Below are 18,827 nucleotides of genomic sequence, written 5' to 3'. Positions count from 1 at the left end.
CCTTCTTCCTCTGCCAGTCCCCCACACATGCGTGCAGAGCCAGGGGGCAGGCAGACACCTCATTGGAGAATGAGGCTCCCTCCCTAATGGGCAGACACCTGCCAGAGGAGCCTCTGACAGCTCCATTTGCTCAGTTTGAAATCAGAGCCCCTCAGCAGGGATCTCTACAGAGCACGGTATTTTCATACTATTTGTTAATAATGACTAATGCGGAACACAAACGTTGCCATCTGGTTTCTAGTTCTCATTCTCCAATTTCTAATTTAGCTCTACAACAACTGTATTTGTTCATTTTCTCATTCATTAAGCCCTTACTCTATTCTACGCCCACGGGTGACCTGGCTTGGGAGCAAGGGTGATAAGTGATCTCCTTTCGGTTCAGGGAGGGAAGAGCGAATTATCAGAGGGACGAGATATGGAGGCACCCTGTGCTCAGGCTCCTGGCCCCAAGGCCCCACAAGCATCAGCTACTACAATGGATTGCTCACAACCTAAGACCACAGAAAAGAACAGACAAAACACGTCTAGTTTGCAACCAGGGTTCTTAAAAAGAAAGCACTTAATTAACAATTATTAAACGATTCCAATCTATCTGAGATGTACATACTTTTGGATGATTTACAACAGGGGTCCCCAAACTACGGCCCACAGGCCATATGCGGCCCCCTGAGGCCATTTATCCGGCCCCCACCACACTTCCGGAAGGGGTACCTCTTTCATTGGTGGTCAGTGAGAGGAGCACAGGATGCGGATACATCCTGTGCTCCTGGAGTACTGTATGTGGCGGCAGCGCTTACGTACAGTACTACTTCTGGTGACACAGGACGCACACGTCACGGCTCCAGAAGTGCATCATATCACTTGTTACGGCTAGCAGTGACAAATATGGAACCGGACATTGACAATCTCATTAGCCAAAAGCAGGCCCATAGTTCCCATCGAAATACTGGTCAGTTTGATTTAAATTTACTTGTTCTTTATTTTAAATATTGTATTTGTTCCCGTTTTGTTTTTTTACTTTAAAATAAGATATGTGCAGTGTGCATAGGGATTTGTTCATAGTTTTTTTTATAGTCTGGCCCTCAAACGGTCTGAGGGACAGTGAACTGGCCCCTGTGTAGAAAGTTTAGGGACCACTGATTTACAGGATCCATCAAAGGGGGCACCTAGTCTTCACACTGTGATACATAAACCACTGCTCGAACCACTCCACGCTCTTCCCAGAGTCGGGTGGGCTTTCCTGACGTGGACCACGACCAGCACCCAGCGGTGAAGGTCGCAGAGGGGAGTTGAAAACAGCCAGCCTGCATCTGCCTTTTCTTCAGGGACAGGGATGCAGGCAGGGTGATTTCAGCTCCAGATTCCACATAACTTCCTGCAAGACTTGCTTCCATCAGCAATTCTGAGACTGGCCGGGCAAGCCCGCTTCCACCAGGATCAGCACGACAGTGGCACCTGGCAGGGAGTCTTCAGGGACCGCCAACCACAGGGAGGCCCCAGGAGGGCCAGGGGTGACCTGCTCCTAAGGCCCGAACGGTCATTGTCTTTAACCAGGAAGCTTTTTGAAACTTAGTTTTTTTTTGGTTCATTTTCTAGAAATTCAGAATGAAAGGGGCCAAAGGGAGTACTTTGCCTGTGGATTCTCTTAAGAATTTCACATTTATGAGAAAAAAAGGAGTTGGGAAATCCCTTGTAGTAGTCCATTTACGAACACTTCCACCTAACAGCACCAATGGGAGGCTGCAGGGGGACGGGGGTTGGAAGGCCGAGGTCAGCACACCAACCCACAGAGCAGGGAACAGTTTGTGTCACTTCCTGGTGTGTCAGTCTCCGTATCTGTAAAATGGGGTTAATCATACTAGCTTCATGGCACTGTGGCTACAATGAAAGTAGATGATCCTGCAAGAAGCCACTATCACCGTAGGGTGATGCACAACTATTAGCATAAGGGTCCCTATAACTGCTATGGACTGGATGGTTATGACATTTATCTGTAGTTATTTTTGGATTTTTTTCCTCCTCCACAATCTCTTACTTGCCATCACTGTGCCAAAGAGTTGGTGAGAAGAGAACCCCATCCACATGCGCCAGTCCCAGGGTGCCGAGGACTGACCTTCCTCACCCCTCGGTGACCCGCCCTATCCCAGGAGCAGCGCCCAGCAGCCCCGTGCCCCGGGCTGTCACCCTCTTGCTCTCACACCATCCCTGCTCACCTAACAAGAGCAGCCTTCTCCCTCTTGGAATTTCCATTCTCCATGGGAACAGGAAGGACACTGCTCTAGAAAAGTCCTAAGCTTTCAGCCATATTGCAAATTTAAATTACAGCTTTACCCATTCTCCTTCCTTGACCCACTGTGGCCGCCTCAGGCTGTGATCGACCCCAGTGAAGCAGAAGGAAGACATTCTAGATGCTGGAGGTCTGAGGCTCCAGCCCTGGCCTCGCTGTGCCCTCCAATCTGCTGGGCAACATCAAGCCCTCTCGGGGCCTCAGTTTCCCCACCTGTAGGGTGAGGGATGATTGATTACCCTTCTAGGCAATATCTGAGGGCCCTTCTGGTTCTAATTTCTCCAATTCTGGGAAGCCCATTTGCATTTCCTGATTCACTCTGACTTGGAAGAAGCGGCTTAGATCTGCCAGGTTGAGCTGAGGGACACATGCGGCCTGACTGGGAGCTGTGTGCACCGCGAAGGCAGGGACCTCGCTTCGCAGCAGAGCATCCCTGGCTCCGAAAAGGCATCCGACAAGCAGGTGCTCACTGGACTCATGTCCCAGAGCAGCGCCCGCCCTACGCTGAGGGAGGGAAGGATATGGAGGGGGGAGCAAGGCTCCACTCACATGGGGCGTGGAACATGACGAGGACAGAGGTGTGTTCCTTCACAAACTGGTCAAAGTCTTCATCGGTCAGGTGATAAACGGAGCCGCCCTCATCTGCCCAGGGAGTCTCGGGGACATGGGGCTGTGGCGGCTGCGGACTGGAAGACCAAAAACAGGCAGAGCTCAGAGCAAGCCTGGGGCCTGAGTAGCCCGTACAAAATCCAGCCCCCGGCACAAAGCCCCCCTGGCTCGGCACGGCGGGCTTCAGGGGCTCACCAGGAACCCCCTGGTGGGGGAGCCGAGGGTGGGGGTGGGTGTCTGGCGCTGCCCACCTCCACCGTCCCCTCAAGCCCCACAGAAGCGCTTAGCTGACATCCCATCCCAAACCGTGGCATTTAGCTCTAGATCTCTAGGCAGCTCAGGAAATCTCACTGCCTCCCTGGAACCTGGAGGTTTGTGAGCTTCTCAAGCTCTTTCAAACTTCCAGCAAAAATGGCAAAATTAAAGAGAATAGCAGAGTGACCTTTGGATAGCTCACTGTTGTGTTCAGCAGTGCCCTACAGGCAGGGGCGGGACTGCAAACACTACAAGGGAGGAGGCCCTGCGCATGGGGGTGAGGAGCAAAGAGGCAGGTGTCTCTGGGAGGGGAGGGGAGGGGAGGCTGCCACCCGGGGGGCTGCTGGGGGAGGGGTCACGATAAAGAAGAGGGGGCCAAGAAACCGAGGCCAGGCCGGGGCACCCTCGGTGTGACAGTGTTTGCATGCATCACAAACACTTCCCAGAGGTAAGTGCTGGAGCCAGAGTCACTGGGGTCAGTCCAAATCCCAGGTCCACCGGTGCTGGCTGCAAAGCCTCGGGCGGCTGCCCAGCCTCCCTGGGGCCCACTCCGTCCCGGTACCACTGTATCTACGTCACCGACTATCTGAGTGGGGAGGCTCTCAGGTGGCCTCACGGCTCCACAGCTAAGGGCCAGGCTGCTAGTGATACAAAGTCCCTGATGCTTCACTGTCACAAGCACCATAATTGCTGCTTTGAAAACCCTTTAGGATGACAAATGTGAAATGACAACCATTGTTTCCTGCCTCTGAGAGCCTATAGTAGAAAAGTGTAAAGTTCCAGCAGCCAGGGCTGAGAATTAATGAAAGCAATGTGGTCGACACAATGAAACCCACCACCTGCCACGTAACCCACACAGTGGGGCCCCTCCCTTCCCCCTCCCCCTCCCCCTCCTGCTACCAGGACTAGGGTGTGACGCCACCTTCACTCCCAGAAGCCCTCTCTGGTGCTTCTGACTAGGCCCTGGTGGCAGCCTCTGTCATCCTGTCCCAAGTTTTGGGAAGTGGCAGGGAAATAGCAGACCGCTCTCAGCCCTTATGCATCCAACATCAAATGGGGCTGGTGGCACAAAATGAGTCACCAGCCAGACAACAGTCCCGACCAACACAAGAAACCCTAGGTTCCTATACTTGGGCTCAAAACACCAATCCCTCAAACACCACCAATTCCACTCCAGGGAATTTGTATTTACAATACACCTGCACACACCAAAATTATGTGCATTCAAAGGCATTCATTCTAGATGGTTTGTCATAGCAAAGACAGAAAATAGCCCAGTGTCCACTAGTGGGAGGTGGTCAGATACACTGCAGTTCATCCGCAGCACACAGGGCTGAGCATGGCAAGGAACACGGAAGTTCCACACACTGTGCACAGACTGCTGGGCACAGAGAATACGCCATAGTACGCTAACAAATTTGGGAGAGGTTTTTAAAACCACCCATTCGTGTTTGTTTGTGTTTTCATAAAGAAACTAAAGTGGTTACCTCTAGGGGGTGGTAGAGAGAACAGGATGGAGGAAACAAGCGGAAGCAAAACTTCACGTTTACTTTTTTAGTATCTTTTGTAAAAAATTACTTCAGTTATGTGAATGGAATCTATTCAAATATTAAAATACTTACTTAAAAGCCGGCAAGAGCGCACACACCAGATGGAGAAGCCATGGCTGAGCAGCAGTAAAAGCATATGAAAACGCCTGAGAAACTTCTAGTTAAACATGGTGGAGAACACACTCCAAAACCACTAAATTAACAGTACAGGAGTTTGGGGTTTTTTAAAGTATGAACCCACTGGAGCAAAAAGATGACAATGTTGAAGAAAGAAAACAAGGTTGGTGGAACTTTAGAAGTTACAAAAATGACGCAGCCAAACAGAGGGCCGAATCCCGAGGTGTGGGGCGCAGAGCGTGGAGCCCCAGGAAGCACAGTGGTGTGCAGCAGAGGCTCCCACAGCCAAAGCGGGCTGGGGCTGGGGCGGAGGAGGGGAGGCACAGGTGAAAGCCCAGCCGGGCCCTCAGGCCCCGCCCGCCCTCTAGCAGCCTGGTGAAAGCCCTCTCCCACCCAGTGGACAGCAGGAAGTTCGCTTTCTGGAGGATTGCAGAGCTGGACACAGTGGGAAGACTTACTGGAAAGAGAGGGATTCAGTAGAAGTCTGAGGCCAAACATAATCACTGAATTATGCTTTTTACTGTCTGCCTCCTTGAAGACTGGGACTCCCTCTTATCTCTGTACTTCCTACACCTAACACACAGCAGATACCCAATAAATGTGCTCTGAACGAGAGGAGAATGGTTAAAGGAACTGGAGATGTTTAACCTGGAAAAGACCCAGGAACATAACAACTACCTTCAAATATTTCAGACTGCACTGGAAAAAGAAATTAAGATTTATTTTCTCTGACCCCCAAAAGGAGAACCAACATCAACAAAAAGCTCCCGAGAAAGAACTTCCGCTCAGTGGAAGAACCTTCTATCTAGGTAGGTAGGAAAGAGCTGACTAAGGAGTCAGACGACCTGGCTTTGAGTCCTGTTTCCTCCACTTACCAACCAACTTGACTTAAAATAGCTACATGACGTATACATGTAGGTCTCTTTATCTACTCCTCAGGTGCATCTAACAGATAATGGATGTGAGACAGCACTTTGTAAATACATAAAGTTCCTCACATTTTACTCAATGCTCCTCAAGATTCATAACCTAAGTCATAAGAATCATTCAAACATGAATGGACTGCCTCAAAATGAACCCCAGCCCTGTTTTCTGAGGTATCTGCGGGACTGAGGCAACTCCATCTATCTAGAAGTGAGGAGAACACTAAGGGGAACTGCTGGGCAGGCTCACTGGCGTCGCCATTCCCTTCCAATCCCGAGACTCTGAGTTCCCTGGCTCCTTCACACAAAGCAGTTCCTCGCCTGAGGCAGGCGCCCATGCCATGGATGAGAAGATGCAACTCAAAGTCTTACAAGAAGACTTTGTGTTTGTTTCCAGCTTGCTTCTAGTTAGTATAAACACACACAGGCAAAAATGGATAGCGAGGCCAACACGAACTGCCACTTTCACACACTCTAACTGCTAAGCCCAACTTAGCAGCATGAAATCTGCAGAGAGAGGCATGAGACACACAGCTGTCGGGAGCACAAGCGGCACAACTGCCACGACAAATGCAGGTATCCCACAGCCCCAGGACACTGGGCGCCAGGGACTCCCTGCCCGGCCTTGCACCGTGCCCACCTGCCAGTGTCACCTGTTGAAGGACAGGATTTGGGCTCCTCTCTCCTGAGCTTCTGAACGTCATCCAGAGAGAAAGCGAGGCTGGACCCGCCCCCACCCACTTCACTGGCTGCCCTGGCCACGAGCTGGAGAGGCCCAGGGAGGGGGCGCAGGGAAGCAGGAAAGGCGGGGCACAGGGGTGGGGGCACAGCTACCCACCAGGATCGGGGGAAATCTGGTAAAGACCTAAACACTGCCCTCAGATCTGACTGTGTGTGTGTGTGTGTGTTTAGAATCTAGAAGGAAATTTGCCGGAATATTAGAACATGTTATCTTGGGATAGTGTGTGTGTGGCGAGGAGACAGGGACGCTTTTTTTTTTTTAAGTATACTTTTAAGGTTTTCTATAATAACATATCTCATTTGAATAACCTTAAAATCTAATTTTAAAAGATTTTTTTAAAAATTAAGCCAATTGGCATCACAGTGACATTGCTGGCTCTCACTCAGGTATGAGATGAGGCAGCTCACTGAGGGTCCTTCAGGGGGTGGTCTGCCTACCCCCTGTGCTGGGGGAGTGGGCTGCAGCCGTGTCTTCAGGGAAGCTGCCCTCAAGTGTGTGTCCCTGACCGTGATCAGGTAGCTGGACAGCTCTGGAGGGGTTGCCAGGGAAACCCAGATGCTCCCTTCCCTTCCCTGGACTTACCCTACCAACCCTCTCCATCTGGAGAGCCAGGTTGAACCAGAAGCCACTGTGTGTGTGTGTGTGGGGGGGGGGCGGAGAAGGGGAGTGTGGGAAGAGAGAGGAGAGGGGGGGAAAGTAAGGAGGCACCAGCCCAGGGCACAGATCTGGACGCAGCTCTGGGGTTCAGGCCAGGCTGAGCAGTGAGGAGCTGGGGTGACAGTGTGCAGACAGCTGGGGTGGGAGACAGAGTGGCAGGCCACAGAAGGAGATAGTAATCTGTCTCAGACACTCCACTGATATGTCCCCTTGTCTATGGTTAGTAAGCAATTCTCAACACTTAAAAAAAAAACCACAACAAAAAAAAAAACCCTATCCATCCTTCCAAAAGAGATATCAGTCTATTTTGAAACCAGGAAAGGTTACAGAAGGGGAGGGAAGCAGACAGATTTTTATGCTCTGGTGACAAATGAGATTGCTATTTGTTGAAACCTTTTCCCAAAGCAGAGTGGGATATGCCTCGCTGTAGGAGAGGACATGCTTATTATCAAGTGAAAAAGGAAGACAATGCATATGCGATAATGGGCAGCTGCCTGGCCGGGCAGGGGCTGAGATGCGGTGATGGATGGGGAAAGAGATATGCAATGCTTCCCAGACGTGAGAGAGCTACACAAACATGATGTTATCCCTGTTTTATCTCCCGAGCCCCTGGGAAGCAACAGAGGACTCAAGAGTTTCGACTTTTAGAATCTAACAGTCTGCTTCTTGTGGATTTTTTTTGTACAAAATTCATCCTCCTTTCCCATTCTGAAAGTACAGATTTCAATCTCCATATTTTTAGATAACTAATTCTTTAAGCCTGGGCCCCTCAGGTTATGATGCAACAAACACCCAGCACGCTAACGAGTGGGGGAGGGCTCGCGCAGAGCTCAGGGAGCGGATGGGGATGGAGGGGGCACTGTCTGGGCCCTGGCCCTCCACCTGGCAGCTGCAGAGCCTGGACAAGCCACTTCATCACTGTGCTCAGTGACCTCATTCATAAAATAAGGGCAATAATAATAATATTTTCCTTACAGGGCTGTTCTGAGGATTATATCAGAATCCACATAAAGTGCTTAGAACAGTAGCAGCTGCATAGCAGAGCCCCCAAGATGTTAGCTATTATTATGTGCAAATAACTGCGTATCAGCAGTGACTGGGAATGCCAAGCGGACGCCAGGCCAAGCGCAAGGCAAGCAGGTGAGTGCGCAGCTGGGCGGGCTGGGAAGCTTCCAGGAGAGGTGGCCCCATCCCAGCTCCAGGCATGGGGTGACAGACTCCCCGTCCAGTACACCAGTCAGGGTCCGACCATCATGCCAAAGCTACACGCTGAGCACAAAGGGGCCTCCAGATGAGGGGTGGTTTCGGTCATAGGCACTGATCACATTACAGAACAGGGGTCACAGGCTGCTCAGCACCAGCACCTGTGGGGAGGGCAGATGAACGGCAGAGCACTCTGTAACCTACGGCATTACATTTCGTGTAGCTGCACAGCACCTAATACAGTGTTATGTTTGAAATAAGCATTCAATTGACAATTCCATTTTCGGAAAGACCTACAGTGACAAGTCTCAAACCTGACATCCTGGGTGAGCAAGACGCCTATTCCCGAGACAGATCGTATAAGGAAGAAAACTATTTGAAATGCGGTCATTGCAGCCAAAGTCACACCAAATCCTCCCCACTCCTGTATCCTAAACTCACAGAGATTCGCCACCCTCACGTAGATATAGCTGTCAGGGCAGCACAATGGGTCCTTTCCTTTTTTTTTTTTTTTTTTTTTTGGTATTTTTCTTAAGCTAGAAACCGGGAGAGACAGTCAGACAGACTCCCGCATGCGCCCGACCGGGATCCACCCGGCACGCCCACCAGGGGGCGACGCTCTGCCCCTCCGGGGCGTTGCTCTGCCGGGACCAGAGCCACTCCAGCACCTGGGGCAGAGGCCAAGGAGCCATCCCCAGCGCCCTGGCCATCTTTGCTCCAATGGAGCCTCACTGTGGGAGGGGAAGAGAGAGACAGAGAGGAAGGAGAGGGGGAGGGGTGGAGAAGCAGATGGGCGCTTCTCCTGTGTGCCCTGGCCGGGAATCAAACCCGGGACTTCTACATGCCAGGCCGGCGCTCTACCACTGAGCCAACCGGCCAGGGCCTTTCCTTTCTTCACCCTCTTCCCCAAACCGCAGCCAGAGCCGTGGGACCAGGAACCACCCTGAGGCCTTGGCAAAGGCACCCATCTCCCAGAGGCAGACGCCCCTCCCTCTGGGCACCAGCCCCCCTGCTCTGTCTGTAGGTAAATGCCCAACTTACTTCTTCAGCCACTCCACAATGTCCTCGGTTGTGGACCCGTAGTTGTCATACTGGAACAGAAACCGTCCTTTCCTGTAAAATGTGGAGAGACAATGTAGGCTCAGCTGGGCACGCAAATGCCATCACGAGGCGGCGCGCGTCAGCAGGGAAGCAGGGCACTTACTCAAAGTAGCAGATGGTGGGGTAGCCCCGCACGTTGTACTCCTCCCTGATGTCTTCAAATTCCGAGGGGTAGATGTTCATCCCGGCCAAAACCTAGGAGCAAAGGGAGAATAGACCTGTCCACCCTCTTCCCGGTAGACACCTCACCTTGTCCATGTGCCTCCTATCCAGCTGTCCCACCAAAAACGATGGGGACACACTGAATAGGACAAAGCCCCGCAAACTGATGTGCAGTCCAGGGCAGCAGGGAGCAAGGTGAGCTAAGCCAGCTGGGAACGAGGACCAAGGGCTCTGAGGGGGGCATCTGGGCCCAAGTGCTGCCCTCCCCACAGGGTTCTCTTTGACCGGCCCTGTAGAAAGAAACATCCCAGAGCAAAAACAAAGGTCCAGGGTTTGAGGAAGAAACCTGGTCTTGGCCCTGGCCAGTTGGCTCAGTGGTAGAGCGTTGGCCTGGCGTGTGGAAGTCCCGGGTTCGATTCCCAGCCAGGGCACATAGGAGAAGCGCCCATCTGCTTCTCTACCCTCTCCTCCTTCCTCTCTGTCTCTCTCTTCCCCTCCCGCAGCCGAGGCTCCAATGGAGCAAAGATGGCCTGGGCACTGGGGCTGGCTCCTTGGCCTCTGCCTCAGGCACTAGAGTGGCTCTGGTTGCAACAGAGAGACACCCCAGATGGGCAGAGCATCGCCCCCTGGTGGGCATGCCGGGTGGATCCCGGATGGGCGCATGCGGGAGTCTGTCTGCCTCCCCGTTTCCAGCTTCAGAAAAATACAAAAAAAAAAAAAAAGAAACCTGGTCTTGTTGCCAAGTTCAAACAAGTCTTACTCGAGTGGGACCGCTGCTACCCAAGAACATATTATGCTTTTTTCTTTGCCCATGCCAACTCTACTCCCAAATTATGGAATCGCCACTCAGCTACTCTGCAATGTCCCCAGACACCTTCCTGCATATGTCACGGCCTGTCCTCAGTCTGTCCACTTAGGCTTCACATGCAGCATCAGCAGACCTCACAGCTCTGTGCAGCCGAGGAGAGCGTGTGGTTCTCAGGACAATCTGCCTGCCCAACTCTCCTCTCTCCAGAAACTTGCTAGGCCTCCCAACTCTCTCCTCCTGTTTGTGACGATCACCTATAGCCTGACTTCACTACCAGCTCCGGTGTCTGAACACGCTCTGGTTGCCAGCCCTGAAGAGCAAAGGAGAACTTTAGTAGCTGTGTTATTGACAACAAGGCTGTTCCAAGAACAACCCAGAGTAAGGTCCCCTGAAACTCCCTCTGAAGCAGAAACCCTCTTTTCTAGGGCAGAATCAGTGCCCAGGAAGAGGACCGTGAAACCGCTCTCACAGAGAATGTAGGCAGAGAGGCCAGATACGGGAAGGCTGGTCTAGAAAACGGGCGGCAGAGAGGAGGGGAAAGGGAGCCACAAAGCCAGCAGCAGCCACAGAAGAACAGGAAGGAATCCAGGAGCTGAATTCTGCTGAACAATACATAAGGAAGCAGAGGAAGAGAAAAAGAAAAACAGCACAATGAATTTGGACAATGAATTTGATTCAGAAGACTGCTTCCACTTCGGAGTCATGTGACTGTGGGCAAGTCACTCAGCCTCACTAAGTGAGGCTCCTTGCCTGCAAGATGTGTGGGATAAGACTATCACAGGGCTCGTGAGAGAGCTGTCAGAGATTTTAGCACAAAACTTGTGCTCATTGATCAAGTTCTTTGTTTCCTTCCAAATCCTCCCAATACGGCAGCCCCTGTGCCTCTGGCAGCTCCATCCATAGAGGAATCTAAAGGCGTCTTTCTGACTGTCTTAAGTACCTAGCACAATGCCTGGCACACAGCAGGTGCACAATAAATGCAGCTAAATCACTGGGTGTTTTCCACCAGCCCATGTGGGGATGCTGCAAGGCATATAGGAAAAATAATCCTGGAATAGAACTTACTCGAAGCCTGGACTGCTCTAAAAAGCCATCCTGCTCATCCTGCCAGACTGACTCAGCAGCCATTTCCAGTAATAATTGTCTACTTTAAAGTTTTTTTTTATGTCTAATTGATCTGCCTGGTGTCAGTGCACATTCACCACAAGATTAATCTTCCACGTCCTTGTCCTTCATTACATCACTTCCCTGCACAAAACCTTTCCACTCTACTGAATACAGGCTAAAGCCTAACTCCACACTCAAATATCATATGGTCCCTACCTCACTTCCTAATTCTTCTTTCTTATAAAACCCTTAGCTGTACCCCTGCTAGGATCTAGATATTTTTATTCTCCCAAAAGTAAGATAGTTTGAGATTTCTGTATGGGGGGGAGTTGGATCACGTGTTGTCTACGGCACCTTGCAGACAAACAGTGTACCACAGTGGTAGGTGGGCTCAGGGTCAGGCTGCTGGGTGTGAATTCTAGCTCCCTGCTTAGCAGATGCATTTCCTTGAAAAGTCATGGTTGCCTCTGCTCTAGCTGCGCTGTGCCACTACGTTGTGTCCTCCAGCCTCTTGGCCTAAGCTGCCCACTCCCCATCTCTCGGCTCCCAGGGGAGACTCTTTCATCCCTAAGGCAAATCCAACCCCACCTTCCCTGGCGGCCTTTCCAAACTGCCTATGCTTGTAATAAACTTTTTTTTTTTCTTCTTTTTTCATTTTTCTGAAGCTGGAAACAGGGAGAGACTGTCATCCCTATTTTACAGATGGGGAAACTGGGGCTCCAAGACTCTTTGTCCAAGATCCCCCAAATGGTTAGTGAGGGCGAGCACCAGTCTGATTTGCACTAATCCGTCACCATGACCGACCTACTTCACAATGTTTACAGCCAGAGGGTCCAGCATGGCCAAGGTTAACAACAGACTCAGAGTGGACGTCGATCCGGCAAGGGTGTGCAGAGAAGGCCAGATCAGATCGGATGGCTGCTCTGAGCTGAGAACAGCAATGGCTGCTGACAAGGATGTCAATTAGCTTTGGATGGGACATACACTTATGATTCACCAGACGTCAGCGACAGCAAAAAAGAGGCAGATCTGCATTTGGAAAATGGCAAAGGCTGCACATCCCTGACCTGTTCTGGCTTCTGCCTTAACAGCACCGTCAGGTTGGCTACCTCCCAAGACATCTGTAGAAGAGGCAGGTTCACGGCCCCTGACAAAGAGGCTCAGAGACAACAAAGATGAAGAGGAGGCAGGAGGTGCTAACCCAGCTGGATTTTGCCAGTGGGGAGGGAGCAAACTTTTGCCGGGCCTGCAGAGGGTCCTACAGTGGGGGGTGTCCATGGCGGCCAGAGTCCATCCCCTTATGCAGCTTGGAAAGGGCGAGAACTTCTCAAAGGAAAGGAAAGCTGCTTTCCTGAGAAACTAAGGGGAAAACAGAAAACAAACCTCAAGCAAGAAAATGCAGAAGCAAGAAAATGAATGAGTTCACACCACACAGCCACCTTGGGCCGCAGCAACTAACACCTGGCCAAAGCTGGGCGTGATCAGCCCGTGGGCCGCAGTAACTAACACCTGGCCCAAGCTGGGCGTGATCAGCCCGTTCTTCCAGGTGCCCAGACAAGCCCACTGCCTCTTCTGTAGCATTGTCTGGAGAACTGGAAGGGTCACATTTTTTATTTCTTCACCTGGGTCCAGGTACCCTAACACAAGTAATCTTTAGGGCAACCCTTGCAAAAGGGCCTAGTGTGAACTTTGGGCCAAAGGGGGAAAAATCTTTATCCTGGAACATCCTTCTCAGTTTGTTTTTGTCCCTAACTAATGCTCTGAATTCCTTTAAAAAGGAGAACATCATTTTAAATGTAAAGATAAAACATGAAATAAAATATACCCAGGAGTAGTAAACCCTATACTCATTCATTCATCAGCATGTATTGGGTACTTACTATGGACTTGCCTCTGTGCTGAAGAAACAGACAGGAATCAAACAGAGCCCCTCAAGAAGCTCACATTTCAGTGAGAAAAGGCATAATTAGTATCAATTGGTGAACAACGTGATAAAAAGGAAAGCGAAGAAGGGCAGACCTGGCCATGTGTGGCAGGGACCAGCTCTTGCCGGAGTGCGGGAGGGGCCTGGAGGAATGCCAAGTTTGGCAGTAGATGCAGCAATGGCTGAGACTCTCTCAGAAGGTGCACAAGACTGGCACCAAGACCTTACCTGCCAGTAAGGTCAGGGGGCTGGCCGGGTCAGTGGTGATCTGACTGGGGCTGGAGCTCTTTACCTTCCACAGTACCAGAGGTTTGGAAGCTGAGGTGAGCAGTGTTTGAAGTGTATGAAGGTGCAGGTAGGGAGAACACTGCGGTAATTAAGTCTTTTCTCTAGGTGAAATAATCTTATACTATGGTATCTACTGAGGTCCCAAAATGTGAAGTGAAACACCCCCAGAGTGATGTACGTGTGCCCCACGGCCAAACATCTCCAGGCAGGTTGCTAAAAATTCATTAATGAGAAACAAGCAAGACCTTGGTGTCCCCCAGAATAAGGTCAACAGAGAAAGCAACCCAATCTTGCAGCCACCTAGCAGAGCTGTTGCCATACCCAGGTGCTGCCATTGAAACTTTTCAAATTGACTTTCAACTAATCACCAACTTAATTTGATCCATAAAGATCATGATACAGTTTTAAGACTCAGAACTCCCATAATGGGACTTGGGCTGGTCCCATGGAGATGGCTCCTCCTGATGACCTTTCATCAAAGACACATGGATTTTTCCATGCACCCTAGAGCAGCTAGCTGTTCTTTTTCTCTTGCCACCAAGAACCATCCACCCCCAAAACAAAAACCAAAAAAACCAACGAAGCAAAAACCCCAAAACCTTTATGGCTCAGGGCAGATGCAAAAATGGACAGACATATGGCACTGAAGAGACAAGCCTGGCAGGGGCTAGGACCATCAGTGACTGACCCTCAGCCCCGGGTGAGGTCCGACAGCCCCCTCCCCTCCTCCCTCACTGACCATCCTGGCTGTTCCTACTGCTCAGTTTCCTCAGTGGCGCCTCTTCCCCCTCATGTCCCCTGAAGGTGGGCACCCCCAAGACAACCCTGTCTCCTGTCTGCTCTGCCCCCGCACACCTGCAATCTTTCCTTCAGAAACTGCCTGCATGCTCAGGGCTCCAGCTCTCGTCGGGACTGCCTTCTTTCCACCATTCTTCCTGCCTCACAGGAAAGCCTGGGCAAGAGCCTGTCCCGGGAACCCGCTTGTGCTTCTGGCCACCACTGGCTTCTCCATCATCGGGAGCCTTGGACCACTTGGGAGCCCAGCCCCAATGACTCTGGACCCTGATGGTCTGCAGTTGGTCACTGGCCTCCCGGCAGCACCCCACATGCTTCATGCTTCTTGCTGTTTTCTCGGCATTTCGTTACTGGCCTTTGACAGGCACTAAGTCTCCCAGTCCCAGCGGCTCTACGGAGTTCTCAGCATTCCCTGAGGACGGGCCTCTGAAACTCCTGCCAGGGCAGCAGGGTCAGCAGCAACAGGATATGTTCTCTCACAACCCCAAACCTGCCCTCCCTCACCCCTGCTCCACTGCCACCTCCCCAGGTGAGGGAGAAGTCTGAGAAGCAGCCAGCCCTGCCTGGCCCATGGCGCCTCGCTTACCACGTGGCCTCGCAGCTGGGTGGCAGCCTTCTGGAAATGCGGCATTATCCTCTTGCACATGCTGCACCCTAGTCACAGGAGGGAAAAACCAAACTCGGTTACAGTGGGAGCTGGACCTGCGCTTCGCACTCCCCCTCAGGACGCCCTCTATCCACAAACACTGACCCAGCCTCCAAGATCACAGCAATCGGAGGCAGACTCCCTGGCCCCCAAAGAGCCTCCATTCATGAAACAGGACGCAGCCCAGCAGTGACTTAATCCACATGTGACTGACTAAGCAAACATGACACAGCTGGAGAAGGGCATGACACTGAATAATTCAGAGCTGACAGTGAGTTCAAGAGGGTTCAGGGAACCAGAACCGATGCCAGGCGAACACCACTTCATGCACAGCTAAACGCCTCCCTCGAGCCCCAACCAGGAGCTGCAAATAAACCTGAATTGAATACCATTAGGAAGAAAAATGTGCAAGCACAAACACGATAACTTTGGGGATTTTCGTGCCCGTTTTCCTTCATTAACAAAGATGATTACGCAGTAACTGGAGGCAGGCGTGACATGAAAAACGCTGGCTCTGGCCCCGTGGGGAGAGCGCCAGGCCAGGATCACACACCCAGAGCTCTCATCTTCCCTCCACGTGCTGGTGGCCCTGGACAGCTCACTTCCTCTCTGGGCTGCTGCTCCTTCTGGCAAATAAAGGGGATTCGACCACACAGTTCTGACATCGGAGGATTCTGTTACGTCTTTGGCTCAACCCTCTCTGGGGTTCTGGGGTTCTTCACAGTTATAAGCTTCTCTTGGGGTGGTGAAGCCCCCAGGGCTTGGGGGGCTTGAGGCCAAGACAGCCCAGCCCCAAACAGTCACTACTATGCTTCAGAGTGACCTTGATTTAAACCCCCGTCCTTCCTTCAACCAGAGCAGGCCACACATCAGCACGGATCCTGCAGGACTCGAGCGCCATTTCCTCAGACGCGAGGAATTCTGACATGCAAGGCTGTTACTCCTTCTGACAGCCGCTCTGCTGCACACAGGCTTCGAGATGCATCTGAAAGCTGTAGACACCAAGTTGCCTGGAACCCCATGTCAGGCTGGATCTCATCTCCACATGGCACAGCAGGGACAGGCCATTTGGCGGCAGGCGGACAAGCTCCTATCCATGTTTAGCGAATGCCTTCCAGGCCGTGGGCAGAGTAATACAGATCAGAGAGGTGCTAACGCCCACGAGGCCAGACACAGACCTTGGGGAACTGTGAGTGGGTGAAACTCCCCCAGGACCACTGAACCTCCTAGCACCAAGTCTACCAGACAAGATGCAATGCAGGATATTTTCACACAAAACTCTCAAAATGCCCACGGCCCCGTCCTTGACATTCCTGCCTGGCAGACATGTGGACACACACACACCAGCATATTAAGCCTGGGCCTCAGTTTGTGCCATCCGTGCAGGCTCAGACTCAGGGAGCCGGGAGACAGGAGACAGCAGGAGCTGTGGCGAGGCCAGCCTGCAGGGCGGAGCTGAGGCAGCTGCCCTCGGAAGACAAGCTGTGCTCCCCTGGGCAGCTGCCGCCACAGCAGATCCCCACAAGCCTCGTGAAGGAAGGAACATGACACTTGTCAGCGGACTTGGTTCCCACTGAGAGGAACCAGAAACGGGGATAACAACGTCAACTTCACCAGACACCTGTGCTCTACCGGGTGGATGCCACGTGGCAGGGATGCCGGAGGCCACACCGCACAGGACGGTCTCGGCTCGGGAGCAAACCCAGGTCAGCAGCCCCCGTGACCATCTGCTGCAGATATGCGCCTGGGCTAGTGGCATAAGTGGCCTGAGCCTCAGCTTCGCGGCCAGTGCAGTAGAAACAGCACCTGCCCTGCAAGCTGAGGGACGGAGCCAGCTGTGGAAGGTGGCCACAGCCAGGCACCTTGCAAGGGGCTCAGTCAACACAAGGCCCCCAGTGAAAACTTCCACAGGGAACAGAGGACGTCACTCCATTCCCCAGGGGAGACACAAGGGGGCACATGCAGCCCTTCACCCACTCTTAATCAGCAGCTTGATGAACTGAGGGGAGTCGGACACCACTGTGCTACTTTCATCAGTCCGGGGCCTAATTTATTACTTGTCCCCACAGGTGTGGCCTCTCTCTTCCAGCTCTGACTGCCTGCAGCCTAGAGCAGCATTACCCCCTGAACTCCCCAGCTGTCCCCGTGGGGGGAGGCCAGTAGCGCTGGGGGAAGAAGATATTGGGGGGAAGAGGTGATAACAATAACAGGAAGCAATAGGCCATGCCAGTTTCCTATTGAAGTTTACCAAAAACAGAGCTGGTACTGAGACCCCTATCTGAGTTTATCTTTCACCTGATTCAACTGGGAAGCAACGGAAAAGCTAAGACTAATTAGCCCTCTCGAACCCCAAAGGTTAGAGCAGTCAGCTGATTATTGTCTCATTAATTCAGTCAACAAACATTTACTGAATCAACAGTAGGTCCTGGGGACCCAGATTCCTTGTCACAATTAAAGGCGCCCACTGCCTTTGGGGTCCTTCACCCCAAATATGATCAAACGATAAGAGCCCTAAGAGACTTCCCAGTTAAGAGAACTGGTGTGGGTCCCAGGAATAAGGTGACTTACGAGGCCATGAAGGCTTCAGTGCATGAATTAATAAAAGCACAACTTTGTTTCATAAAAAAAAAAAAAACAAGCCTGACCAGGTGGTGGCACAGTGGATAGAGCATTGGACTGTGACAGAGAGGACCCAGGTTCAAAGCCCTGAGGTTGCTGGCTTGAGCATGGGCTAACCAGCTTGAGCACGGGCTAACCAGCTTGAGCGCGGGGTCATTGGCTTGAGCATGGGATCACAGACATGATCCCATGGTTGCTGGCTTAAGGCCAGAGGTGGCTGGCTTGAGTAAGGGGTCACTGGCTCAGCTGCAGCCCCCCGGTCAAGGCACATGTGAGAAAGCAATCAATGAACAACTAAGGAGCTGCAATAAAGAACTGATGCTGCTCATCTCTCTCCCTTCTGGCCTGTCTGTCCCTATCTGTCCCTCTTTCTATCACTAAAAATAAAAACAAACAACAACGAAAGAATCCTGGGGTTACTTACTTAGGACCCAGGAGGCCATCCAACCCGAGCCCTCCACCACAAATTTGAACTTCACAAATGAAAACCCCACTGTGAGTTTTCTCCCTCCCTCCCCCACTTCATTGCTCTGTGACACCTGCCAGGAACCTAACTTCTACCCAGCTCTCTATTATATAAAGATCATCACCATGCAGGCGTCTCTGCCCACTGTGGCGAGTAGGATGGGCACACTGCCAGACAGCCTGTGACACATTCAGGTGCAAACTGTGAGTAAACCACTGTCTGTAGGTGATTAACTGGTGTCATTGTACTGAAACCCGCATGGTCACACCAGGACCCTGCCTCGTGACATGTGCTGTACACTGACACACACTGTTTTAGATTCACTTAACCACTGCGTTGAGTCCTGAAGGGTTCTAACATCAACCAAAGGAGGCCTGTCCTCCAGGGGCTGTGCCGGCAGGACAGTTTCTGAAGCAATTCACAGTTGGGCAGTTAGTAAGATCCCTCCAAGGAGGAACAAAATGGAGTGGAACCAACCAGTGAGCATTAATAAAGACAATGACCCAGGGTTAAAGGACAGCCCTCTCTGGGCAGAGCCAGATCTCACAGGAGGCGGGACAGCAGGACA

General features: G+C 51.8%; 1 protein-coding gene across 1 annotated transcript in view; it reads right to left on the bottom strand.

Annotated features, from left to right (window-relative positions):
- PDIA5 (protein disulfide isomerase family A member 5) overlaps positions 1–18,827 on the bottom strand; it is an 88,784-nt gene that overhangs the window by 21,826 nt on the left and 48,131 nt on the right. The window contains exons 8-11 of the mRNA XM_066240995.1: positions 15,115–15,182; positions 9,548–9,639; positions 9,385–9,456; positions 2,837–2,973 (exon numbers count right to left, since the gene is read on the bottom strand). Of these exons, the coding sequence (XP_066097092.1) occupies positions 2,837–2,973; positions 9,385–9,456; positions 9,548–9,639; positions 15,115–15,182 (369 nt within the window). The remainder of the gene's footprint in view (positions 1–2,836; positions 2,974–9,384; positions 9,457–9,547; positions 9,640–15,114; positions 15,183–18,827) is intronic.

The sequence above is a fragment of the Saccopteryx bilineata genome, chromosome 8 (genome assembly GCF_036850765.1).
Source record: "Saccopteryx bilineata isolate mSacBil1 chromosome 8, mSacBil1_pri_phased_curated, whole genome shotgun sequence".
Taxonomy (NCBI): domain Eukaryota; kingdom Metazoa; phylum Chordata; class Mammalia; order Chiroptera; family Emballonuridae; genus Saccopteryx; species Saccopteryx bilineata.
The sequence above is the reverse complement of the archived record's forward strand: the minus strand, read 5'-3'. Positions and strand labels throughout refer to the sequence as shown.